The 25,955-nt window shown below is 47.4% G+C and overlaps 2 protein-coding genes across 9 annotated transcripts in view; both read left to right on the forward strand.

Moving 5' to 3' along the window:
- The window catches only part of GPR89B (G protein-coupled receptor 89B), a 168,469-nt gene that overhangs the window by 20,701 nt on the left and 121,813 nt on the right, over positions 1-25,955 (forward strand). The gene's annotated exons all lie outside the window — the stretch shown is intronic.
- Positions 1-25,955, forward strand: part of BCL9 (BCL9 transcription coactivator) — a 54,643-nt gene that overhangs the window by 19,921 nt on the left and 8,767 nt on the right. Inside the window, exons 1-4 of one of the 8 annotated variants that reach the window (XM_052703590.1) lie at positions 4,656-4,756; positions 20,069-20,151; positions 22,995-23,297; positions 24,850-25,166. In XM_052703590.1, the coding sequence (XP_052559550.1) occupies positions 23,245-23,297; positions 24,850-25,166 (370 nt within the window). In that variant the 5' untranslated portion in view covers positions 4,656-4,756; positions 20,069-20,151; positions 22,995-23,244. Of the gene's footprint in view, positions 1-4,655; positions 4,757-4,784; positions 4,806-5,385; positions 5,509-5,686; positions 5,853-5,876; positions 20,152-22,994; positions 23,298-24,849; positions 25,167-25,955 lie in introns of those variants that run through there. The other 7 variants (XM_052703612.1, XM_052703599.1, XM_052703570.1 and 4 more) reach the window with 7 other exon arrangements.

The following is a 25,955-nucleotide window of genomic DNA, read 5'->3' on the forward strand; positions in this document are numbered from 1 at the left end:
GCTCAGTGCTCCAGCCCAAACCTGATTAGGGCTCGGGTTGTTTGGAGATTGATGAGTGAATAGGAAAACACCAGATTAATGCTTCTCTGTGGAGATAGGAATAGCGAGAGTGAGGCATTACTTGCCCAAGCTGAGTCTGCCATCATCTGTACGCTGTTGCCACAGGGTGATGTTGAGCAGCCTGCACTGCCTGCCTTCCTAGCAGACATCTGCACCCTCTGCAGCCAGCAAGGCAGTGGCAATCCGTATAGGTGAGCTACAGGAGGCTTTATCCCAGGAGCAGGGACAGAAGTAGGGATGTATAGGTGTGTTTTTGCAAGAACGTATATATGTGTCTGCACATATATATGTATATGGATGCTGTTAGAGATATGTTTGCTTTTCCCTTCTCTGTGAGTTTGTACGGTTCCACACACATCAAGGTGCAGAGGGACCATTCACCTGAAACCATTAAGGAATGTTCTTTGGTGTTTGCAGGTTTGAGGATCGGCAACACTGTCTGGGCTCAGAGTAGTGTTGAACGCTAAAAGAAACTGAACTACAAACAAAGCCACAACCATCTGCCCCCCTCCCCCTAATCTCCATTTCCTCATCTTTCTGGAATGATTTATAACAGATAAAATGTTTTTTTGGAAGAGGCTTTTTTTCCAAGTTAACAGTGGATGTTAAACTACCCTTTGCTGTGGTCCTTTGCTGTCTCTTTTACACCGTCCAGATTTAGATTTCATCCCACAGCACAATCCCTGAAGATATCTCCCCTGTACCGAAGCAGAAAGATCATGGCACTGTGAGAACCATCATCACCTGGGTTCCTCACAGAACAGGGTGTTTTCTTTTGAAGAAGGCTCATTAGAACACAAAGCCATGTAAAACTCAAAGCTCATAAGAAGATTTCATGGAGTGCTACAGCTCCAGAGCAAGAAGAAGGCAAAAAGCCCCAGACCCAAAGCAAACAAAGCAAAGCATCCTCCCAGTGATTTGTGTTCTTCATTTCCAGCCATGCTGGCATTTTACACTGACTTTGCACAGGTGTATGTGAATAAAGAAGTCAGGAAGCAGTATGGAGAGCAAGGCTCTTAAGGAGTTAGTGGAGCTTTCCTGCTGGAAGGTTATGTTCACACTGAAAGTGGGAAATCTTGCCTCAGCAGGCAGGAAATATGTGATGCAATTTCAGCACAGAGTTGCTGGAAATAAAATAGCCCATAGACTGAAAAAAAAATGGAGGGAACACTTTGCATGGCCAACACGTGCCGTGTCAAAGCTAGTGATGGGGGATCCTTTGACTGCAGAAGCAGTGGTGCACTGACCACGGTACGTGGTTACTGCATCCCATTCCTGTAGGGAGGAGCGTATATCCCTGATCCTGGAAGAAATAGCTGTCTGCAAATTCTTCTGAGTGGTGGCGGATTTTCTTGAGGGAACATTTTTAAGCATCAGTGGCTGAAAAGGCACAATCTGCTGTTTCACTTGAGGTGATGTTTCTTTCACGTGAAACAGTTGTGTGGTTAGAGCTGGTTTAGCTTCAGAGAGTGGATGATCAGCAGGATGTAACTTCAGATGAGAGTCATGCTTCCAACTTCCACATGCTAAGGCTCCATGTTGCCAGTTCTCCTGCCCTCAATCTCATTTTCAAAAATTCCTCTTCAGATGTTTCCACCTCCTCCAGTTGTGCCAGTTCAGCCACTTGCTGGGATGAAATCTGCGTTGGAGCTGGTCTGGCATTAAGGGGTTTTCTTGTTAGTAAGGCTTTCGAAGAGAAGTTGGATTGTTTAAATGGTTCACCTGTGAGTGTGGCTACATAAACTGTTTGACTGGCACCAATGAATGGCAGTAACTGTGTGAGAGAGAGGGTGGAAGGATCCTCTATGTCTGCTGCAGATGGAGTAGTGAAGTGGAGCCACAGCCCTACACACTCTTAATATTATTTGCATGAGTAGCTCCATTGTATTTCAGTGGGACTCTACTCACACATGTAAAACTCAGTATATGCAGGGCCAGGCCCCTAATGAGCATAAAAGCTGGAATTGGGGTGTGCCGGCATCTGTAGCAAGTGTAATGCAAATGCATTTTGCTGGCTGGCCTATCTTGTCTAATCTGTTCTGCAGAACTGGAGCTCCTGTAGCAACTTTCCTTAGGCTTGGTTCACACTGATGGAAGAGGAACCTGCTTCTGAGTTGAAAAGCTGGTCTTCTGACACTGCTGGTGCCAGGGAGCTGTGAGGAGAGTGTACCTAGGATGGTGAGCTGCACTGTTTCCAAGGTGTTCTTGGATCTGCTGGAGCACTCTGCAGAGCCAGGGCAGCCGCCTTCTCTGGTGCTGCTGTTACAAGCATGGCGAAAGGAAGGCAAGCCTCGTGATAAGGTGATGCTCTGCAAATTGGCCAGGGCAATTCCATGGTCTGGGGCTTGACTTGCCTGTTGTACAGCCTGTTGTCACAGTGAATGTCATTTGGGAGCCTCTTGTTAGTTCCCATGGTAAAACCCTTCGAGGACGGCACCAGGGAACTCTCAGCTGAGAATCCCTGCCTTGGGAATTCACCACTTGTGACGGTTTGCTGTGGCAAATTCCCAAAGGCGGCGGGTGCAGCATCATCTTAACTCTTGAGGGTGAAGCAGAACACCTTGATAGTTGCTCTCCGGAGCCCCAAAGAGAGGAAGGAAGAGACATAAAGCCGTTGGAGGGGAGAGGCTTGGTGTGGTTATTTGAGACCGCTGCCTGCAGAGTTGCACAGTCATTTATAACTGTTTGAAATGCAGGGGGATGGGGTTAGGGGGGATGGGAGGGGAGCCAGAGGAACCACAGCATATGTGAGCTCGGAGCATTTTATGCTCCCTTTCCCCCTGTAGCTCCTCCAGGGAGAAGACAGCAAAGTACTTGGCCAGAGGAGGGATGAGAACAAGAACAGCAGCCTGCTAACACCTCGTGCTTGCCGCTGCTGTTGTATTTGTCAAGACTGAAGCACAGAGTAGGATCTCCTTCTGAAAAATTAGACTGGGTGCCTGGCTTCTTTAGTCTCCTTAGGAGAATCCCAGCCTTCACCACCCCGCTTAAGCAAAGGTTCCCCTTCAACAAACCACAGTGGGTGCGTGATATCAGTGAGGGCAGGGCTGGCTCTTGGGCTTGCAGCGCCATGGGTGTGTGTTATCCATACATTGTGTTTTGCTGCCTTGACCTGGGCATTCTGTGAAGCCTCTCCGTTTGCTGAGCCACTTCTAGAGTGGGAAGTGCAAGGGAGAGGAGAAAATGTGGGTGTTACCAAAAATGAAGGCCTGTATCGGTGTCAGAGTAGGTAAGGCTTGTGCGTCAGTGAGCTGAGCCAATGGCAGCAGAGGTGGTAGTTTTAAGTGGAGCTGAGCAGTTTGGTTTCACCAGTATGTTTCCACAGTGTTATTGATCTCAACCGGAAGGCTCCCTTAGGGCTAGCAATGGTGGGTGGGTTGGCAAGGCTGGCTGGGGACTGGGCGTACCACCTTGGGGTCAGGGATGCTGGGAACAGACTTGTGTGGAAAATGTAACCCAGAAGTCAAAGGGCTATCCAGGGTCTGCAAATTGCAAGGGTTGAAGGCTGCTGCTAAGAAGTATCCACCTCGAGGAAGAATATCTAATAGCTTACCAGGTTTGAGTTAGCTACTGTTGCAGTGTTCAGGAGGTTGTAAAGAGGTCTTGCTTTTAGTTTTGTAAAGGAATGGGCAGGGACTGGAGAGGAGGAAAAGGCACCTGGGGAACAAGGACAGAGATGGTTTCATCTGCAAGAACGGCACCCTGTGATGTCAGGGCCGCCTTCTGGGATGGTGCTAGAGGTGGGAAAGGGACCTGGCGTTGCAGGTCGTCTGAGGATAGAGGGAGAACCCACTGCATTTCTGTTTGCTTCTGGTGGTGTTTGGCAAAACAGGTTATTCAAGCATTGCGGATATGCAAAAACCAGCTGCCTGCTTTCCCCACTGAGACTGCAGCGGTTCTGTGCACCTCTGTCAGCTGTGGGATGGAAAGATCTCGCTTGTAGCCCACAGGATCGCCCATTTTAAGGATGTGTTGTGGGGGGTGAAGGTTGGTGGATGCTGAAAGCGCTTTTTTCACCAAATAAGTCACTGGCTGAGAAGGATGGGAGGCCACTGCAAACCTTCAAAACTCCTCAGTGTTAGCTAGATTCCAACCACACCAGCGTTCAATCCCCAAACATGGGACACGTGTTCAGGACAGGACGCCGTGGCACATCTGCATGCCGATAGATTGTGTCCCTTTGCCATTTGCTGCCCGCTTTCTCTGCTCAGCTGCCGGCTGCCGCCCGGCCTGATGCTGTCTTCACCAGAAGAAGCTCTCGGCTCTCTTCAGAAGCGCGTGGAAAGGAATTTTTACGCCCTGCTTCAGCGGCCCGACGGAGTGCGGTTCCCTGACGGCCGTGTCCGATGGGGGGCCGTTAGACGGCGGGCAGCCCGCGGTGGGCGCGCCGTCCCTTTAAAAGGGGCGGAGGGGCGGGGTCACCGCGGGCGGGGGCGGGGCTATGCTAAGAGAGGGGGCGCGGCCAGCGGGAGGTCGGGGCGGCGCTCCTTGCAGGCGCGGGGGGCGCCGCGCCTGTCCCTTTAAGAGCCCGGCTGCTACCACCGTGCGGGCGAAGGCGGGAGGGGAGCGCGTGCGGGGGGACAGGGGAGGGGGGGAAGGGGCGCAGTCCCCGCCCCCTCGCTGGGGAAGGGCGGGCCGGGAGGCCGGGCGAGACCACTGCCCGGAACGGGGAGTAAGAGGCGGTCCCGCCGCCGGAGTGAGTCGGGGACGGTACCATTCCCGGGGCGGGGCGCGCGCGACGGGCGGTACCATCGCTCTCCGCGGGTTGCGGGACGCGGCGGGAGGGGGGAGGCGGGAGGGAGCGGGGCGCGGGCCGGGGGGGGAGTGGTGGGGGGAGAAGAAGCGGTGCGTGGGGAAAAGAGGGGACCGGGAGGGGGGGGGGAGCGGGAGAGAGGGGCTGCGATGGGCGGTACCACGCGTGCGGCGAGGAGGGGGGGGAGGCGCCGGCGGACAATGGAGCCTGTGTGTGTTTGCGGGAGGGGGAAGGACCCGCCGCCGCCGGGGGGAGACGCCGCGCCGCCCCCTCCCGCCCGGGGCTGAGCCCGGCCGCGGCCCCCGCCCCTCCCCCAGCGGCCGGCGGTGAGTGAGGGGAGGCGGCGCTCGGCCACTGCCTCCCCCCCCGCCACCATCACCACCAACCAGCCCCCCACCTCCTCTTCAGCCGCCCCCCGGCGACGGCCGCCGCCCGCCCAAAGTTTGAGAGTTGGGGGCCGGGGGGAGAGCGCCGCCCGCGGGCTGGGGGTGTGCGGCGGCGGGGCGGCGGCGCGGGGATGCGCGGCGGGCGGGCGGGGGGTTTGGTGTGTGGGGCTGCGGAGAGGTGCACGCGATGCTGAGCTCCGGCCGTCCCGGGGGCTGCGGGGAGGGGGCTGTGCTGTAGCGGAGCCCACGGGGCTGCTGCGTGCGGAGGGGTGAGCTGGAAGCCGTGTGCTGTGAGCGACGGGCTCTGAGGTGTGTGCCGGGGCTGCTGCGTGGAGAGAGGCGCTGGGTGCGGCACGGGGGGCTTCGGGGCTGAGTCCCGAGAGGGGATGGGACGACTCTCTCGAGGCAGCTGCGGGGGGTGTCCGGGGACAGAGAGCCGGCAGCGCTGGGGAGGGATCTGGGTCTGACACAGGGCACACCGGGGCACAAAGGTGTGCGGGGCCGAGATGCTGGGGCGGGAGGAGAGGGGTGCAGCGGGGACGTGATCGTTGTTGGGATAGGCTGTGAGGAAAGGCTGGGGGCTTTGTTGCAGGGGGGAACTGAGATATCGGTGTCCGCGTGCAGGGATGTGGAGAGCTGTACGGCAGCACGAGGTATGCTGGAGTTGGTATGGGAGGAGGGAATGTAGCCAGGGGAGGGTGCGAGGAGCTGGGGCTGGAGTGGCTGGAAGGTGGAGGCCAGGTTGTGGGGAAGCACTGGGAGTCAGGGAATGGGTTATGAAGGGCTTTCGGCAGGAGGGACCTGTGTCTGCCAGGGTGTCTGGAGCTGGGCAGCAGCACGTGCAGTTCAGGGGTAAAAGAGCACAGAGAAGCTGAGCGTGCAGTGTGGGGTTCTTTGTGAAGTAGTTGCACGAGGGGAGTCTAGGATACCAGAAATGTGGTCCTATATGTAAGGATCGTGGGCAGAAGTATCTGAAGGCAGATGAAACGGTGTGTTTGTAAGTTTCTACTAGACACCTCACACGTGTGCGAGATAGGGAGCTTGTGCCCTGACCTACTGCAGAGGACTAGCAGGGGCTGTCAGCAGAGCGAGGGAGGCTTCTGGAGAGATGCTGCAAGTTCATGAGATTGTTCAGGGCTGGATGATGGGAAGAATCAGAGAATGGCTTGGGTTGGAAGGGACCTTAAAGCCCACTCAGTTCCAACCCCCTGTCATTGACAGAGTTGCCTCCCACCAGCTCAGGCTGCCCAGGGCCCCATCCAACCTGGCACTGAGTGCCTCCAGGGATGGGGCATCCATAGCTTCTCTAGGCAGCCTGTTCAAGAATGCTGTAGAGTCCAGATGGTAAGGGAAATGATGGGACAGGTAGGTACGTGCAAGCAGTGAGGCTCCACTTCTGGGATGAAAGAGTGTCCTGTTCTTCTGTGTGGTCCAACCTTCTACCTGAGGCTGTCATGTACTGCATGATGGCTGAACATTTGGGATGTGGGAGATGGATGGTGTTCTGAGAGAGTAGACAAAGCATGACACAGGACACAGGTGGGGAGAATCAGATGTGACAGTCAACTGTGGGTTACTGTTTGGGCACAAAACATGAAGGTGGTATAGTTAGGTGGTTAGTGGTGGCTTAACACTAAACAGAATGAGCAATTGGTTAGGAAATTGGCATGAAGCAAAGAGAAGTATCAACTAATAAGTGAAAGTAGGGAGTTGATTGTGGAACAGTTCTAAGCCTGCCAGCATGAAAGGGAAGATGCTTTTATTCTCTAGATGCCAGACCTTGCTTGCAGTCAGAACAAGACTGTTGCCTTCTGCGAGAGGAGCAGCAGGTCTCGTAGCACTCACCTTGGAAAGCAGCAGCTTCTCCTTGGTTGGGGCAGTTTTAACCTCACTGACTTGGGGCTGAGGAGAGGAGGCTGTATCAAGTCAGGTTTGTCTCACCAAGCCTTGTGGATGACAGGCTACTCTGCTGCCGAAATAGATTTGGAGGAAGCGGAGAAAACAGCTCCTTAAGTTTTGAGGGGGTCCAGCAATGTTTTTATTTTCCTTTGTAAGTATTTTGTCCTGGATTTCTCCATGAAAAGCCCACACATACACTCTAGGAGTTGTGAAGCATCCTTAAATGCATCAACCTTTAAAACCAGGAAAAGAAGTGAGGCTTATTTTCTTCTATTTTGTTGGAAGTTAACATTCAGTCAGTGATTGCTCAACACGTTACAAAAGCAAGTATTGGGAAGCTAAGCAATGCGCTATGTGAAATCAAACAAAAAGAAAAAACAAACAACCCACAGGGTATGGAATGAAAGAAGTGACATACCTAAAGAGCTTTAGTCCTGTCTTCTTTCTGCTCACCTCTCTCCAGCTTTATATTAGGGCTGTAAGGCCTGTTTGCAGTGACTTGGTGCTACAGGTGTGGGGCTGGTGGAGCCGCGTAAGGGCTGGCAGGCGGCTGCTGTGCCTTCATCCAGCACGAGTGCACGCGTCCGAATACCACAGCAGCTTGATCAGCTTTCTGTTGGAAATCATAGGAGCTGCTCCAGTGAGATATTACAGTCGGTGTGATATCACATCATTGGTGTAATGGCTCTGTTTTGGTTCTTTTGTTTTTGTTTTCACTTAGCACCGATCTCCAAAAAAGATTATTTGCAATGAATGTGACCTTTTTTCTAACTCAGAGCATAAGAATAGCTCAAGGGCTCATATTTTTCTCCCCTTGCTGGCTGCTCCTCAAACAACAAAAGAAAGACAGCATTTGTATTTTAAGTTAGAGTTAGCAAGGGTGGCAGTTTTGGGATCTGGGAATTTTCCCATTGAGGTGGGGCTTTTGATGGTGGTTTTTCCAGTCTTTTTTTTTTTTTTTTCTCTTTTCTTTTTTGTGGCAAAGGGGTCTTGGGATCTTGGATCTCACTGCACTGTTGTGAACTCTTAACACCTTAATTGAAGGGGTGGAGATGCTGAAGCATTAACAAAGACCTCCTTTATCCAAAATGTTAATCAATCATTGACGTTAAATAAGTGTGAACAAAACCAACTAAAAAAAAAACCCTAAACAAGTTTTTGTCTAAGTTCCCCCCCCTTCCTATTCAGTTGCTCAGTCTTTGGTCAGGTTAGTGTTAGCAATTCTTTTGGGGGTGTGCTTTATCTATGCGTACATGCACGTGTTTTGACAGCGTGTGGTAAAAGTTATGTTTCTGACTTCCCGGTACGTATCTTTTTCTTTCCAAGGCAAATCATTTGCTTCATAGATGCCATAGAATTGTTTCGAGATGTGCTCTGCTGTGATGCGAGGGAAATAGCAGGGATATGACAATGCAGTTGTAACCATTTTCTTGCGGGGGAAGGGCGCGTGCATGGTGTCTTTTGGAGCTTTTGTGAGGTTTGGGGAAGATGCTTTTCTTTTGGCTCTTGTGATCGGTTCACTTGTTTGTCGGTCAACACGGTCTTCTAGGCAGGACCTGAATTTTAATGTGGAAGAAAATAAATAGGTTTCTGTTCATACAACCAGAAACTTTGTAGACCTGTTCTGTATATTATGAATACAAAGAGTGTGGACTCTTCCCCACGCTTCCCTCCCTCCCCATCTTGCACTGAACCTTCCCAGTTCACGTACTTGGAGTATTTTCAGTTAGTCCACAGCCAAAGGAACTGCATTTGTCACTGAATATCCAAATATAGAAACCGAGGCACCTATAAGCCACAAGGCTAAAATATTCATGTGCAATGGTTTTTTTCTGGGTGATTTGTATGTACGAGGTGGATAAGAATGGAGTAACCTTTGGTCCATTTCTAGCTGTTCAAAGACTTGCTGCTCTGTAATATGTTGAATTTCCATTATTTCTACTGGATTTTTTTCTAGATTTCTGTTTCTTCTTGAGTTCCTAACACACTTGGCAGTTCTGTTGCCTTGCAAACTGTGTGTGGCTTTAGAGTTGGTCTTTTATAAATTCAGTGGAAAAAAAAAACAAACAACCCAAACAACAAATTCCTTATCCTTATCTTAGGGAGAAACCGACGCTCAAATGAGTATTCAAACTCATTCACATCCTAAATGTCAACTATGTTACCCAGCAGGATTTGATCTCTCCCACTTTCTAGAAGTTTACCAGGATTTCTTCAGAGCAAGGCAGGCAGCCTTCATAAAATCCTGCTATCTAGTTTGCATGGCCTTGGACTTCACAGAAATCTCGGTGCCTCGGTAAGGTCTGTGGTCTGTTTACATAGATATCAAGTCCTTTAACCCAGCAAGATTTGCTGTGGGCTAGGATTTCCTGCTTACAAGCTCAGCTGGAGTCCCTCTAGTCTTCCTGCTGGCAAAATGAAGGTGTTAACTCAGGTTTTGAGTGCATTTTGTGAATGGAAGGAGATTTTTTTTGCTTTTTTTTTTTTTTTTTTTCCTTTGGTCTGAGTACTGCTGTGCCTGTCGTTTAGAATGCCTTTCCCCGTACCTTTGCTTGTCTTGTTATGCTTTTCTTCTTCTCTTTTAATTCTTTTGGAACTGGATATTCATTTTGGCAGGACTGTGCGAGCACAGAGTTTGGGATTGCAGATCTTGACAAATTTGAGCAAAAAAACCCTCCAAACACATCTGTTGGGAGAATTTGGAAGTTTCCTTTAAGACCAGGACATCTTACAAACACTGGTTAACTCTGTAGCAACAGCAAGACATAAGATGATATTTAAAGGTGTGCTGAATCCAAATTAACTGTCTCAATATTGTCTTTAAGACGAGCATCATTCATATTTTTTTTTCAGAAATGGGGTTGCATTTTCTGTCTGCATTCTTGCCTTTAGGCCTGTCTACTTGCTGTTCACATGCCTGTGAGCCGTTCTTTCTCTGGCAGAGCTGGCTTTTGAGGAGCCTGGCTGCTGGACCCTGCACCAGTCCTTCCTTCGTGCCAGTGCTGCCCGAGCAGCTGGATGCTGAAATGGATCAAGGGACCAATCAAGGGCTATAAGTAGCCTGGCCAAAAAAAAAAGAAAAAGTTATATTTAGCCTGGATCAGTTTGCCAAAGTAGTTTGGTGTTTGGCCAGGCGTGCGGTGGTACTGGCACATCAGACAGCGTGGTGCAGGGGTGGAAGTCAATCTTGGTAGCTGCAGTCTTTTCAGCTGGCATTGCTGCCAAAAGGAACGCTCACCTAACTGTACCCCTAAGAGTCTGCTAAACTTGCTAAATGTTATTTACACCTATTTGTTACAGCTTCTCTTGCCTGAGAATGATTCCTTCAGCTTATCCTTTCTGCCAAAAGTGTTTCTCATCCCCAAACGTGTGTGCTGCGTATGAAAAGAGAAGCCACGGTTAAGTGTTAGTGGGGGCAAAAAGAGGAGCGTGGCTGTTGAGCTATGGAGAATTTTCTGCTGCTTCATGGCCGTCTGATGATACAGAACATGTAGTGTAAATTGCTGATAGAATATTTAGCGTGGTTGCAATTAAGCAGCGAAACTCACGCTGTGAGAATCATCAGGAGCAAGAATTCAACAAGAGTTAAAAGGATCAGATGTCTGTAGGAATATGAAGAATATTCAATTATCATAATCAGCGACAGTAAAAATTTTGGAAGAAGTATTAAGCCTGTGGTCTAAACCTTGATTTTATTCTGCTCTAACAGATGTGCTTCTATATTGGGAAAAGAGGGGGAGGGCAGGGGTTGTTTTGCCTGCTTTTACCCTGGCGGTCTTGCACGCTTCTCTGGAAACTTTGATTGGTACCAGAATTGGAGATGTGCCTGTAAATTGCATGGGTTCTGGTTTTATCTTGGTGACCCTCCTGAAATCTGGTCTGAGATTCTAAACCGTGACCACGGTGGAAAGTGACCTGCTGCTCCCCGAGTTATGTTTGCTTCACTCCTGTTTCTGTGAGTTGTTCCCCAGAGCTTTGGTTTTTTTCTTCTTTGATGACACTCGCTAAATTTATTTTAAAGGCTGTTAGGAAATTGCACTCTACTGTATTTTAAGAATGAGTCTTATCTGTTTCAGGTAGCTGAACATGCTCCAAGATCCCTTGTTTTTCAGAGAGACTTAAAATCAGAGATGTGCTGTTCCTTGCTTGGCCTCGAAGAAGGAGCTTGTGGAATAGGGAACGGAGATGAGAAGTGTCACTGTAAGGTGGCTGGTTTGTTTGTGTGCTTGTTTCTGAAGCCTGGTTGGAATCAATGAAATGCTTTTGAAGGAGAGAGAATGGCAAGTATGCTTTACATGTGACACAATTTATCTCAACAAAGCAAGGCTGAGAGGTGCTGGAGCAATGTCCTCTGAGAGTTCACTGAGAATCATTGAGAATCGGGTGCCTCAGTCTCGAAAACAATAGTGATTTTAAGTGCTCCTTAGAGATTTTTGGCAACCTGTGGCCAAAAGAGAGTGTGATATATGTGATAATTTAACTGCATACAGAATGGAAGGAGTGTTTGCTTCCTTCTGTATTCAGGTCGGAGTAGTTGTGATTCAGGAACATGGGCAGCTCCTCTGAGCTGGCTGTCCAGTTTGTCTGACTGTTGGGCCTTTTAAGAAAGGAGTGCCACTATATTCCTGCTGCTTACCTTGGTAGAGGGATGCCTGTGTGCATCAGCAGAGTTGGAGAGCTCAGCAACATTTGTCCATCTTGTCACTGCATGGCCCCCAGTGCCCTTTGTACTTCTGGAACAGAGGTTGCAGGTACCTGTTTTACCTTTGATACCTTTCAAAGCCAGCTGAGGTTGGATCTTGTGAACTTGAGAAGAAAACCGGCCTCTTAATATGCCTGTGATTTATTGACTAGACTGTGTTGCTTCCGCTCCACAAAATGCTTTAGATCTGCATTTCTACTTGAGTACGGCGCACAAAAGAGTTTTTGCCACCTATGTGGTGTGTATGGATTGGTGCAAAATATGATGGAATATTCTCTTTTGGTAGCTCACTGCTGAAAACCATGGGTAAGGTCAAGCATGGACCCTTCTTTAGCTTACTCAGAGCTCTACCCTCTGCATTTTGCTAGAGTGACTTCTTCAGGCATCTCGATACAGCTGTTTCTTTGCCTACAGAATTGCAGTGGTTTATCTACATACTGATCTGGTTTTGTTTGGGGATTGATTAGAGGTGTATTTGCAGTGTAATATAAGCTGTAGCCTGTCAAAGAAGGGCAGCTGCAGCTTCTGCAGTTGGAGCTGTTGCAGTAGAGTTGAGGCCATCCTCGATGTGGAGGAGCTCTTCTCAGAATCCGTGCAAACAGAATTGAAATTTTCTGCAGCATTTTAGATGTATGAATGAGAAGGGAGTGAAGAATTTCAAGCTGAAATGGCTTGACAGCTTGTTAGCAAGAAAATGCTCTCTTCTGCCTCAAAAAAAAAAAAAAAAAAAAAAAGCCCTTAACCTTCTTGTGGTTGGGGATTGGAAGTTGAAACTGTCAGGCAAATAGCCACCATCCAGGAGAAATGCTTCTGAGTGTTCTTGTGAAAGGTAGCTTTGATTTGACAGTTGCAAGGCTTTGAGAATAGCACTCTGTTTATACAGCGCTGTAAATACTTTGAAGTTTTTTAGGCTTTGCTGTACATGCGTGGCTATTTAGGATAGTATTAAATGTATACATGTTGGTTGAATGAGGGAGGATTCTGCGGCCGTTGGAGTTGCATGCACTTTGTGCTTTTATAAATCACGTCAAGGCAGCAGGTTAGATAATAGGCCTGATTATGGAGTTTCTTAATTTCTTGTCAAAATAAGATTTTTGCATGCGGTGTTTCGAGATCTTCTAGGTGACCTCCCATTATTTAACAAATGTCAGTTTTTCATCCCGGCAGCTTTGATACGATCATGTAGCCTCCTGGAGCATGGTGTGCACGCTGTCTTTGCTTGTAGACTTTCTTTGAAGTGCCTTCCTCCTCAGAAGAATCATTGCTGTGCTGACGAGCTGACGTTTAACAGCTAGGAAAGCAGCACGCGGAGGCATCATGCTGGGTCACTAGAGATAGTGATGTGTGTAATGTGCCCGAGGTGGGTCTAAAAGCGGAGGAAGGAAAGGTTCAGCACAGCCTTAGTACCCTGCACGAGAGGGCTGTGGCTGTGGTCGTGTGTGCTTCACCCTGCCAACCTGCCAGGGTGGGACAGCCTGGTGTTAGAAGGCTGCAGGAGGGCTTGTGCAGGTGAGAGAGCAGCTGGCGGTGGTGGTTGTGAAAGAAAACTGATGCTGGAAGGCAGTGATGCTTAGGGGAGCCTTGAGACACTGCTCATCTGGGATGAGTGGGAGGCCGGGTCACTGGTCAGCCGAGGTTTGATGAAGGAAGGTATGTGGGTTTCCCCCAGCACTCCTGCCAGACCTGGGGTATGGGGTTCCCACCCAGCACACCCAGTAGCGACGGTCCTCTTTGGAGGAGGTCTGTCCTGTGCTAGCCCAGCCTCATTTAGCTTATGAAAACTGTCAGGATTGCAACCTGAGGTGTTATGCCTGAGGACTGTTTCATACCTTTCATTCTAGAAGCTTGGCGAGGGGATGCCAAAATGAAACAAAAAAGCACTTGCTTTTTTTTTTTTTCTCCTCCATTCTGAGCTGATAGGTAACTTATTTCTTCCAAGGCTTCTGCTTAAACAGTGTGGTGTTACTGCATATTGAAGAACAAGCTCAATTCTCTTCAGTCTTGTATTCCTATCCGTTGTTTTCTTTTCTTTTTTTTTTTTTTTTTTATTACCTGTAGTTGTTGTTCATGCTGATGTCACTATTTATGTTTTAGAAAAAATAAACCCAGAGGAGTAGGGGAGATTGCCTCTGGCTGCAATCCTGATATCTTTTTGCCCCAGACAGATGTGATTTTGACAGGAGGCAAAGCTACAAAGCCTGTGGACATCTCTGGCGTTATGCAGTGGACTCCAAAACATAGTGTTGACTGGTGCTAGGTCTGTTAACTGCTAACATGATGTAGAAAGCTGCAGAAGCCTGTCATATATTGGGGAAATATTGTTAAAGCATTTCTTGAGAAATCTCTGATTGCTAAAAGCTTTTGATCTTTGTCAGTGTTAACAATAGTAGCAACTCCAGAGCAGACAGGCTGCTGCTCAGGTAAGTGACACTCCACGTAAAGTGCTTAAAACTCCAGCTGTAATGTACGAGTACAGCTTTGTTGATGTAAGGAGAGCTGGTATCACTCTGGCAGCTATGCTGAGGATGCTGAGGCTGGTGCTAGTGGGATGTTGCAGCATACCATGGCCACGGTGCACCAAGCACCCTGGTGGCATCCCTGCCAACCCGTAGCTGCAAAGTTGGTGAAGCCATGGTGTTAACAACAGGAATTGTTTGCACCATAATTGTCCAGAAGCAGGTTGCTGTAGCTTTGGTGTGTTGTGGAACTGCATCAGAAATTGCAGGGAACTCCAGATGTCTGTGGACAGCTTGAATCTGCTCACCAGTGTCCATTAATATCTGTCTCCCCTGTTACTTTGTGGAGGGAGTTGTGGAAAGAGCTGTATGCAATCAGAAACTATCTATGAAAGGTGATCATCCTCCTTGTCTTAATAGCACAATGAAGAGTTTTTACAGCACCAAAAGTTTAATGGACATATTATGGACACCTTTTATGGTTTACTGGACCACTTGCCCACTGCAAAAGATTGTTTTCGAATGGTTTCTGTAAATACTCAGAGTGAATAGCTACTGAAACAGCCTTTACATCAGAGCTGCTGTTATCCTTGTGCTTGTCAGAAGGAAGAGTGGGCTGTTGCATTAGGAATGTCATAAAACTCTATTCTCTGAAACTTCGGTTGTGATTGTGCTTTGTCAGTGGTGGTTTTGACTGTGCTTTTTGAAGATCAGAGAATGGAAGGTAGAACTTTCTGTGGCTGTCTCTACTTATTTGGAGTGGACTTCTGGGGGAGACTGGTTCTTTGGGAAACATCCATTTGGTGGTAGAAATGAGGGGGGGAAGTGTGGAAGAAAGTATCTGTGCTATGTTAACCAAGGTGTGTGAATGTGTAGGCAGAGCTAGATCCAGTGGAATGGCACTTGTGACCACACATCACATTTGCATGGTGTGGTTTTTTTTTTTCTTCCTTATGGTTTCATGAAGGTTTATAGCATGGTTTTGAAATCTTACATTAATCTGAGCTATTCAAAGGGACTTATTTTCTTGTAGTGGCATAGTCTCCTTCTTTCTTTCCTTCTTTCTTTCTTTCCTTCTTTCTTTCTTTCCTTCTTTCTTTCTTTCTTTCCTTCTTTCTTTCTTTCTTTCCTTCTTTCTTTCTTTCTTTCTTTCCTTCTTTCTTTCTTTCTTTCCTTCTTTCTTTCTTTCTTTTTTCCCATGTAAATGTGCTTGTAGATCATCAAGTATTGATTTTGTGTGTGCTGCCTATCTTTGTGCAGACCTTTTCTCTGTGCTTCAAGGCATGGAGTTAGTTGTGAGCAGTAAGCTGCCCGTGATTTAGAGGTTAATGGAGTGGTGGATTCACAGTATGTGTGTACAACTCAAGTTATTTCATCAGCCTCTTTTGGAAGTTGTAGTGAGCCTTGTCCTGTATTCATGTAGTGAAATGAATTTAGGTGACAGGATTTGGATTCTTTTTTTGATTGACAGTTGCTTTTGGTGAAAGACTTATCAGCAAAGAAGTAGTGCTGTGAAGCTTCTCTGACTTGTGCATAAGAAATTCTTGGGAGGACCTTAGGTGTGTCATCACTTTTATTGCCCAGACATAAACAGGGCAAAGTCCATACTGTTTTAGGGTAGGTTAGGATGCATCTAGAAACTGGTGTCGGCTGTGAGTTGCTGTTCAGTCAGCTCAGTATTAACAGGTTGGCTCTTGATCTTCGTAGAATCGCTGACTATCCTGAGTTGGAAAGGACCCATAAGGAACGCTGAATCCAACTCCCAGCTCTGCACAGGACCACTGACCACCATCCAAACCCACAGCTCTGAGAGCTGTGCCAAAGCACTCCCTGAACTCCAGTATATGTGGCCATGCCCAGCACCCTCTAGTGCAGAGCCTGTCCCTAACTCCCACCTCCCCTGACACAGCTCTGTGCTGTGCCATCTTTATAAAATAATTTGTGAGTCAATTGAATTTGTAGCATACCCCAGGTAGTGATAGAACTTGCTAGCTTTCCCAGACCAGCAGCTGGTTTGGGGTGGAATATGACCCATGGGCCATCTGAGGTGCTTCTGGTGCAAATAGCCTCTACAGTTCTGGCAGAAGGAGCATATCAGTGTGTCTTCTGAAAGACTATTGAGTTACGATGCTGGTTGTTCAGAGAACAAGGCTTGCAAACAGTGCTATGGAGAGGGCGTGACAATAGTTTGCCATCTACTGATTATTTACTTGGACAAGCAGAATCATAGTATGTCCAGGTGATGTGTGTTGATCGTGTGTCTCTAGCCCTGGTGTTTTGGTAGTTACCTGGTGTATTTTCTGCTCTCACTTAAGAAGTGCAGAAGAAATAGGCAGGGGAACAATGTACGAACACTTGAACAACCAGCTGAAGCCTATCCATGCCTGCCTGCTTTGTGCCAACACCAGTGAGCGTGTGGCCATCTGGTTGGCTGAAGCAGGAAGGCTGTCTGCTGAAAATTAATCCAGTCTTTTCTAGAGTTAGTTTTCAGCTGGATCACAAGTGCAAATGGTGGCTGGAAGGGATAGACTTGGATATTCTTAGACTTACAGAAGTTATTTCCTTGGCAGCAGCATGTACTTGGCCTACTGAAGGTAGGGCAGTGTTTTGACAAGCCTATCTTTTGACAAGAATGCATCTGGGTCCAGTACTGGTTGTATTACAGATGTGTGCTTTGTCCTGGGAAAGGGTGAGAACAGCTTTTGCTGAGAGATAGGAGCAATTTCAAGTGTAGTTAAAAGTCCCTGATAAGGGCTGTATCTAGAAGTATGGACTGATCTGAGGTATTGAGAGTGTTCTTTGTCCCCACCTCCTCAGTTGTCGTGGGGAGATGTGTGCGGTGTTGGAATACTCATATCGACTTGCCTGTTTGCCTACACATGATCTTAAAGGAGTGTGACAGCTGAATAAAAGCACTGAATAACACTTCCTGCGTCCTCCTTGTTTCCTAGTTGCACTCTTATCAGTGAGGTGTATAATCAGATACTCTGTTAAACAGCAGCTTATTAAAAAAAAAGTAACACGTGCAGTTCAGTTGCAAGCGTGCAGGAAAGGCAGATGTTAACCAACTGTTAAGGTGTACATATGTGTGAAAACCAGCAATAAGTCTGGGCTCACCTTTTGCCAGTGTAGGTGTTGTCCCACTTAAGTGGTTAAATGAAGATGGGGGAAATAGGATGTGCCCTTCCCAGCCAAATTGTGCGAAAGGAGCTGGTGCGTTCATTCATTGCCTTAGCCCATCTCTCCAGTCACATGGGGAACCCAGTGGTGGTTGCACACATTTCTTCCTGGTGGCAGCAGCTCAGACTGCTGCTGATGCCACTGCTCTCGGTCCCTCCCGAGGCTATAGCTCTTTGCAGAGCAGTCTCATAACTCCAGCTGCTCTCTCATCTCTTTCCTGCTTCACTACCCCAGTTACAATTCAGGGTGCTGGCTCAGCTTGCATTCAAAGTCATCGCTTGTTTTCAATAGCAGCAGGCTTCTAGCCTTTTTCTTTTTCCATGCTGGTTTTGGGCTTTTGCCACCCTTGGTCCAGCGCAGATTGACAGCCTCAGAAAGGCAGTGTGGGGAAAAAAAGAGCTGCACTCTTTCTTGTACGCTAAAAGGTTTCTTGCCTTTAATGCTTCGTGTCACAGTAAGGCCATAAGTTTGATACTTTCATCTACTTGGTATGCCTTTATTTCATCTCCACATTCTCCTCCTCAAAGAGGGAGAAAAGACTGAAGTGAATCAGTGATAGCTACAGCTGTTCCTGCTGAAGCAGCCACAATGCTGTACACCTCCAAGTACCTGGCCACTTGTTGCTGTCAAGCAATGCAAGCCCTGCTTCTGCAGTCTGAGGGCACAAAGAGGGAGCAAGCTACTTTGTGTGGTTTGTTTTTTCTTCTTTTAACTTCTGTTTGCATCTCAGTAATATGGTGGTTAGTTCACAGAAGATGGTTCATGAGTAAGTTACTGTTAGGTAAGATGAGTATCTATGTCTTGTTAGTTACTCAGTAGTGGCTGCTTGTGTGCACGCTCTCACCTTATTGCTGAGAAGCAAGTTGTCTTACACCGGCCATGGGCTAAGACTGTGCTGGTGAGCAGCAAAGGGAAGTAAACTAGAGAGTGGTGTTACCTTGCAATAACCTTCTATTTTATACCTCGTAATGCCAATTTGAACTTGAATGTTTCAAGCAACAGAGCTCCAGCCGTTTCTGCTGATAGATTCTGTCCATCGTGATGTGTGCTGGTGTTTGTGCTTTCTCTTTTAAGAGAAAGGGTGAATTTGTTGCTGTGGTGACAGCAGTGTGTCAGTATAGGCACTGACATGGCACTGCCAGCATTGCTGTCTTGGGTGGGGAAAGGGAAGAAGCGATAGGAGGAGGTAATTGGAGTCAGGGATCATTGTGCTGCTGTTGTACGTTTTGCTGGATGAGGCAGCTTGTTGCAATAGGTATTTGTTTCAGTTTCTGTCTGCAGGTGTGACTTAGCTAGATAAGGATGGTCTATCACCTTGATGATTTCATTGTTTGATTTGGCTGGATTGAGTGGAGAATGTAGCTCCATTGTTTGGGACCAGCATTGTAGTTTGGTTTTGTTGAAGTGTATTACATGGCAAGGTATTGCCTCATTATTAAGGTGAAGCTGCAGTAGGTAACAGTTGGAGAACGTCAGAGGGAAGAGGACATGCAGAGTGTTTCACAGTGCACACTGAGCCTCACAGCAGCTCCTGTGCTCCCGTTGGAGGGATCTGGTCAGCAGAAGAGACTGAGGTAGCACAGAAAAAACACTGGTAGCTCTTTTGGCGTGCAGTCACACTAAATGCAAGGCTATCTGCTGGTGTGAGCACGGGGTGCTCAGAGAGACTGCGTTGGCTCCGACAGTTTGGATGCTGTCTGGCTTCATACTGCTCCTGCAGCCTCTCTTGTTTTCAGAGTGGTTGAAGGAGAAGAAGCTGGCAGGTAGCTAGCTGATCTTTCTTTACTGACCTCAAATTTACTATTGAGCTGCTCCTCAAAGTCTGTTTCCCTGTGTCAGTATGTTTTCAGGCACTTGTGTTTTCTTTGAGATGTGGCTGAGCATTACTGTTGGAGGGCTGTCTCCAGTACTGAAAGTGTGGCTCTCAGCCTATGAACTCCTTTGACCTACAACCGTAGTGGCAAAGGGTCCCTTCTGCACTTCTCACAAGCAAACTTCAGGGCTGTCTTACACGGAAAGGTTTTGGTGTGAGTTCCCTTCTCCCCGGGGCATAGCACAGTGACATGGAATAAGGGCTGGTAGAACAGCAGGTTGTGCATCTTCCTTCTAAAACCTGCCTGGTTCTCCCCTAGGTGTGGTGGAGCCGTTAGCTGGCTTTACCTGATACTTCATGTTTTTATTTATGGCTTTTGTGGATGTGGAGGAGGTTTTGTATGGAGCATAGGGGTTTGGCTGGACTCACAGTGAGGGGAAAGTAAGCTTTTGAAGAGGAATGGGTGCAGAGAAAGGGGAGGTTGCTCATATGAGCCTTGTGCCAGCTTCTCAGAGCACAGATGAGCTCATGGGAATCCAGCAAGCTTAAATGTGGGAGTGTTGAAGCAGGTCTGAGCTACCTCCCCTCTGCACATCCTTGTGCCACAGGCTTCTTCAGATGGTTCTAGTCTGACGATGGCGTTTTTGCTTCTGATGAATGTTGCCAGCCTAGGCAAAGGCTCTCCCCATCAGTGATTGAGAGCAAGTTTTGATTCGTCTGCTTCTGGAGCTAGGTGCAGGGAAGGAAGGGGTGGCAGCTGGCTGGGCTGCGTGTTCTTGTTGCCGTGTTGCTGAACTCTGCCTCTCTCCTTGTTTTCAGGTGATCATTGCTTGTGAGAGGAGTGGTTTGCACCTCATGGCCTCCACAATGAGTACTGCTGTGTCGTGACGCCAGGGGTCTTGGTAAGCTACTTGAGGGAAAGGGGAGGGCCTTTAATGTTTCCACAAACATGGGTACAGCCCTTTTGTCTCCGAAATTGATGTTTGAAGTCCTTTTAAGCCATCCAAAGTGCGAGCTGCCTCCAAGTTGGGTGAGGCTACTTTTCGCCTGTTCTCGCCTCCTCCTTTGAGCTTGCAGTGGCACTGTTGTGGTTGCATCATCAACCAGATGAGGGGAGACTGATCCAGCTGAAAGGAGATTTCTCCTGTTTGCCTTGGGTTGATTCCCATTCAGATATTCCCCTGATCTGGTCAGGAGAGAGGTGAGAATGAGCAGATAGTCGAACCACCCTGGCATGCCTTTAAGCAATCCTGAAAATACAGCCTCAGATGCAGCTTGCCAAAATACTTCGAAAAGTTGCTTCACCATCAGTGACCCTACCTTTAATTTTAAAGCAGCGATAAGGGCTGTGCTATGCCAGGCAGAATCCAGCTGTAAAAATGCATTTCACTGGAGATTTTCCGTTGTTGGGCCCTAGTTTTCCAGACAGACGTATGTTAGAAGTACGTTTAGAAAAATCACAAGGCATTCAATTTCACATTATAAAAGATGGCATGTTCCCTGTGTACAGTGTACCATTCTGGTAGATGGAAGATATGCATATAGTATAAAATGTAGGGTTAAAAAAAAAAAAAGGAGGTTTTTAAATTTCCCCTGTGAAGTACTTGTAAGTTTGGTGATGTCAGAAATCTTGTACAGGCAGTGTGGTCATGATTCTGATCTTCAGTGTTTTTCTATTGATTGCACTGGGAATTTGAGATAATTCTCATCTTGCTGTAAAAGGTAACATTGTGATGCATAAGTATCAAAAATGAAAGAAAAGCAGAGGAAGAAACAACTAGAATGCCTGAAGTCCATCACTCAGGCACTCCTATGCTTCTTTTAGATTGAGCTCAGCTCATTTTAAAGCTGTTGTTCCTATTCACTTTTTTTAAACATGAAATTCGCTGTATTTTCAGTCACACCTTCACCTTCTGTAGAATCACTGACTTTTACTGATGCATAAATCTCTTCTGAAAAGCGGAATTAGGTGCTGTTGATAATGCCACAGGTTTGTTTTCAAAACAGTTGTAGTAGAATCTGCATGGGAAGCTGGAACCATTTAGTTACTTAGGAAGATGTTTTCTTTTGTCTTCAGTGTGTAGGTATTGCAGCAGCTCCAATTACAGCATGATAGTGGTAACAACAGTAATAGAGTAACACAACATTGTTCTCAGAATCAATGGGCTAACCAGTTTAAAGCCCCAGAGAGGCATGTGGATCTTGTGGAGTGTGCAGCTCAGGCTGGAGTTCATCTGATTGTGCCTAGTGAGAGGCAGGACAAATGAGGCCGTTACTGCAGAAACATGCCCTGTGTTAATGAGTTGTGCAGCACAGCGGAGGTAAGACTATGGAGCAGGCTTCTTGGTGAAGGAGGTACATAGCAGAGAGGAGAATTTTTGGAGGTGATGTTCCTCATGGAAGGATCGCAGTGTAGAGAGCTGCCCCGTTAACATACAGCAGTGCAAAGTCACTAAGAATTGTAATGGCACAACCTCACAGCAAGATCATTTGGGGAACTGGAGAACTCAGTAACACAAGTTACTGATAACGCTTGTTGGCTAAAGGTGGTCATATAGTACCAGAATTTCTTAGTCCTTCCTCTCATATCAACGTGTAAGCAAACCAATTTTTTGCTTTTTAAATACAATTCAAGTGGTAGTTTCTCCATAATACATATTCAGCATACTCCCTTTCTGATGAGACTTATTTTGTTTCGTCTGATACATACAGAAAGAAACTGCTTCTTCTTTGGTGCTGGGAAGGAATACCAGGAATATTTACATTTGAATAATGTTTAACTAGCAATGCTTAATACATTAACAATAAATCTTGGTTAGATTCTAAATTAAGTGGATTTGCATCTGAGTAGATGAGATGAAGAGAAGAGATTCTGTTGAAACATAAACAAGATAGAGATTTGTTCCAAAATAATCTAGCCCAAAGGATGTAAACCATAATGTTCAATAGTTTCCTCCTTCAGAATCAGTTCTGTGTGCCGTGTTGCTTGCATCATGAGTGTTTAATTGGTAATAAGCTGAAAAGATGCTTATTTTGTTGTGTGCTCCTTCTTGTTGTTTGTTTGTTAGCGTCTCAATAGTTTGTACCTTGTTGCCGAGCAAATTTTAGAGGGACTGCTCTCTAGTGATCTTTTGGCCTTTCTAGTAGGAAATAATGACTGACTAACTTCTCTGGTATTTACAGAGTAATCACAGCATAGCTGGTTGCTTACAGGTGGACAGGAAGGCATTTTATTTTATTTTCCTCCCTCTGTGCAACTCCTAGCACACATCATTGAACATATGTCTAGTTATATTGGACCAAGGAGACAGAAAAGATTTGAGCAGAGTTTATGTTCTGAAGAAATATCAGATTACGGCCATTCATGGGGGACTTCTAGATAGCTAAGTCATGGTGGGGATTTGTAATTTTGGCTTCCTGCTGACTTGCTCTGAGGTGTCTTCGCGCTGAGCGCAGAGATGGAATCAAAGCATGCAGGTATGAGAAGCTTCCCTGCTTTATTGTCTCCAGAGCTGTTTGCTTTGGATGAAGGGAAGCTGGCCTCACTGCCTGTAAACTGAACGGCCAACCAGGGCTGCCTCTGTTTGAAATACACAGACAGCTGTGCTGAGCCATCTGAAAGCTCTTCTCCTGCGTCTTCTCAGTAACGGGGAAGGACTGCCATTTACTGCTTCGCATCAGAGACATCTGCTTGGAAAGCTCCTCACCGGATTTCTGTTCTCTTCTTGTGGGATGGTTTTAACAGTGTGCCCTGGAGATGCGAGACTTCCCCTGGGCAGCAGGAGGCACGCGTCTAGAGAATGCTGGAGCTGCAGGAGGGAAGCACCCCGTGCAAAACCAGAGAGGAGCAAAGAGAAAAAAGGCAAGCAGACAGACAGCACTGAGAGAAGCGGGTGGCAGAAAGTGCTACAGAGCTGCCTCTGGCGGCACAGTCCCCAGAGGAACTTGACGAGAGCCCATCTGCGTGCGTGTGAGACAGCTCAGGATTTCTGTCAATGCATTCCAGTAACCCCAAAGTGAGGAACTCCCCGTCAGGCAACACACAGAGGTAAGGAAAACAGCCTGCTGGCTTGGTGCATGATGCTGTCCCTGCTCTGTTGTGGCGTTAGCCAGACTGATGCATGTGACTTACCGATCTTCCTCTGCGCTCTTGTCGGGCAGCTGTGCAGTGCCAGTGTGCCTCCACGTTTGCCAGGCTCAGAGTGAACCGAAAGAGCTCTAAGCCCATGAAGTTTGGATTCTGTGCTCCTCATGGCCTCCTCCCTTCCATCAGGCATCTAAATAGGTTGTAGCAGAGCGATCATGCTGTTTCTATCTGTGTTCTTCCCTCCATCCCCTTCTAATCATCTGTTTTCCCTAGGGGTGGTTGGACAGCGGGAGGTCTCTCTGCCTGTATTTTCACACAAAATGCTTCCTTCCTATTATGTGCCTGAACTGAATGGCCTGGAGAACTGATCAGCTGTGTGCTGAGGTCCTCTGTATCATTCACCTGCTGGTGCAGCAGGTCAGCATCTCTCCTCTGCTAATTTGGAAGGGAAAAATATGGAAGTGAAGCAGCGTCCAGGGACTTGCGATGGTCTGATTGACAGCATTTTCAAGTTTGATTATTTACTCCTAGAGGTGATGTGGAGCTTTACAGTAACTCAGAGGGAATACCTCTAATTCAGATGTCTGTCCAAAGGAAGAAATAGCATGTGCGAGTCCCTCGGTGGGGATGCTAGCGAACGCTGCCTGTTGGAAGTGGCACTGATGTTAAGAAAACCGAATGCAGTAGAAATGAAGTAACTGGAGGCAGAGGAGGAAAGGATGACTGATACATGGGTAAAACCTAGAGGATCAAAATATTTTTAGGATGCAATTGACTGGATGGAGGAGGGGAGGAGAACACTCTGAATATCCTTCAGCAAATGAAAGAAGCTTCATTTGCCCTATTTCAAAGGAGTGTGCAGGGCGATAGTATCCTTCTCTTTCTTTATTCAGAAGCAGGTTGTAGCTGGTTTAATTGTTTTCACGGTCAGAGATTTGTGTTTTCCTGGCGGCTCGCCCCGATGTATGATGAATGCTGCAGTAATGCTGGGTTTTCCTTGTGCTCCCTGTAGAACTGGATAGGGAGGTGCGTGGGGGGGGGGGGGAATCTGCTTAGATCAAGGCTACACTGTGTAATTTGGGTCCGTGAGAGCAGTGAGGTGAACTTTATTGTGCTGTGTTTGTTTACTCTGAGCTGGTCTTGGTGTGAGGCGCTTCTCTGTGCACATAGAAACCGTTGTCTTTATTGACAGAAGCCCCAGAGGTAGGTCCTCATGTGACAGCAGTTCCTGGGATCTGGTAGGTCTGTAGCTTGCTTTTGTGTCTTCTTGAGCAACGAGATCCCATCTTGGATAATGACCCTTTCAGGGCATGTTCAGAAAACCACCTGGATGACTCTAAGCTTGCAGGCATTTCTTATTTGTCAGCAGTTGTCTTTAGCTTGCAAAGGTGGCAGAGATTGTTTCTACTTTCTGTTCCCACAGGGTTGAATGAATCCATGGAGTGATTTGTCACTTTCTTTTTATTTATTTATTTTTTTTTTAACTTTTTTCCTTTTTTTCTTCTGTCCCCAGTAGCCCCAAATCAAAGCAGGAGGTGATGGTCCGTCCCCCTACAGTGATGTCCCCATCTGGCAACCCCCAGCTGGATTCCAAGTTTTCCAACCAGGGCAAACAAGGGGGCTCGACCAGTCAATCCCAGCCCTCTCCCTGTGACCCCAAAAGTGGAGGTCATCCCCCGAAAGTGCTCCCTGGCCCAGGTGGGAGCATGGGGCTGAAGAATGGGGCTGGAAATGGTGCCAAGGGGAAGGGAAAGAGAGAGAGAAGCATTTCAGCAGACTCCTTTGAACAGAGGGAAGCTGGGACTCCTAATGACGACCCTGAAATCAAAGGTATGTTTGCTAGGATATGTGCACAACTACAGACAATTGGTGTGCATCGTCTGTGAGATGGAGAATTGCTATGCATGTGTTTCCAGCCAGAGATGTCTAAAGGTCTTGAGAGCAAGTAGAGAGGGGATGCCATAGCTGACATCAGTAAGCATGTCCTCTTGTTCATGTTAAGTTGAAGTGCAGACCCAACTCTGGTAGAAAAGTTCCTTTGTAACTCTGAAACTCCCCCAAGGATTTGAAAGTACAAATACAACCTGTTGGTTTCCTTCTGGCTTTTGGCCTTCCAGGAACTACTCTGTTGTAACTGGGGTTTTGAACGATATGCAAGCCTGTTTTGTCAACACAGATACGTAATCTGTAGCGCCCTGACTGGTAACACAAACCAGAGAGTTGGGATTTCTGCATTCTGTTCCTGGCTTCAAGTGTTGTCATTGTAAGGTGGTGTGAAAATAGACAAGTCATTTGTCCATCTTTCATTTATTTCATCTGTTTGCTAGGTCGGTCTCCTGGCTAAGGTGACTGGAGGAGGAGGGAAAAGCAGAGTTTGTCGCAGTGCTCTCCTTGAACGCGGACATTCTTATATTTGCACATTTTAGCGTGCAGTCTTCCTGCTGTTCTCTGTGGCCATTAGAGATTGCAGAGATCAGCTCTGGGAACTGCCACTTGTCTTAGAATGTGACAAGATGAGCTTTCCCCAGCAGTATCTCTAGGGCAGCATGGCATTAAAGGGAAGGGGCATGGTGTAATAAATGGATTGCCTTGATTAGTGCTTGGTGGATAAGCAGGAAA

Source organism: Tympanuchus pallidicinctus, unplaced genomic scaffold (genome assembly GCF_026119805.1).
Source record: "Tympanuchus pallidicinctus isolate F22 unplaced genomic scaffold, pur_lepc_1.0 scaffold10, whole genome shotgun sequence".
In the NCBI taxonomy this organism is placed as follows: domain Eukaryota; kingdom Metazoa; phylum Chordata; class Aves; order Galliformes; family Phasianidae; genus Tympanuchus; species Tympanuchus pallidicinctus.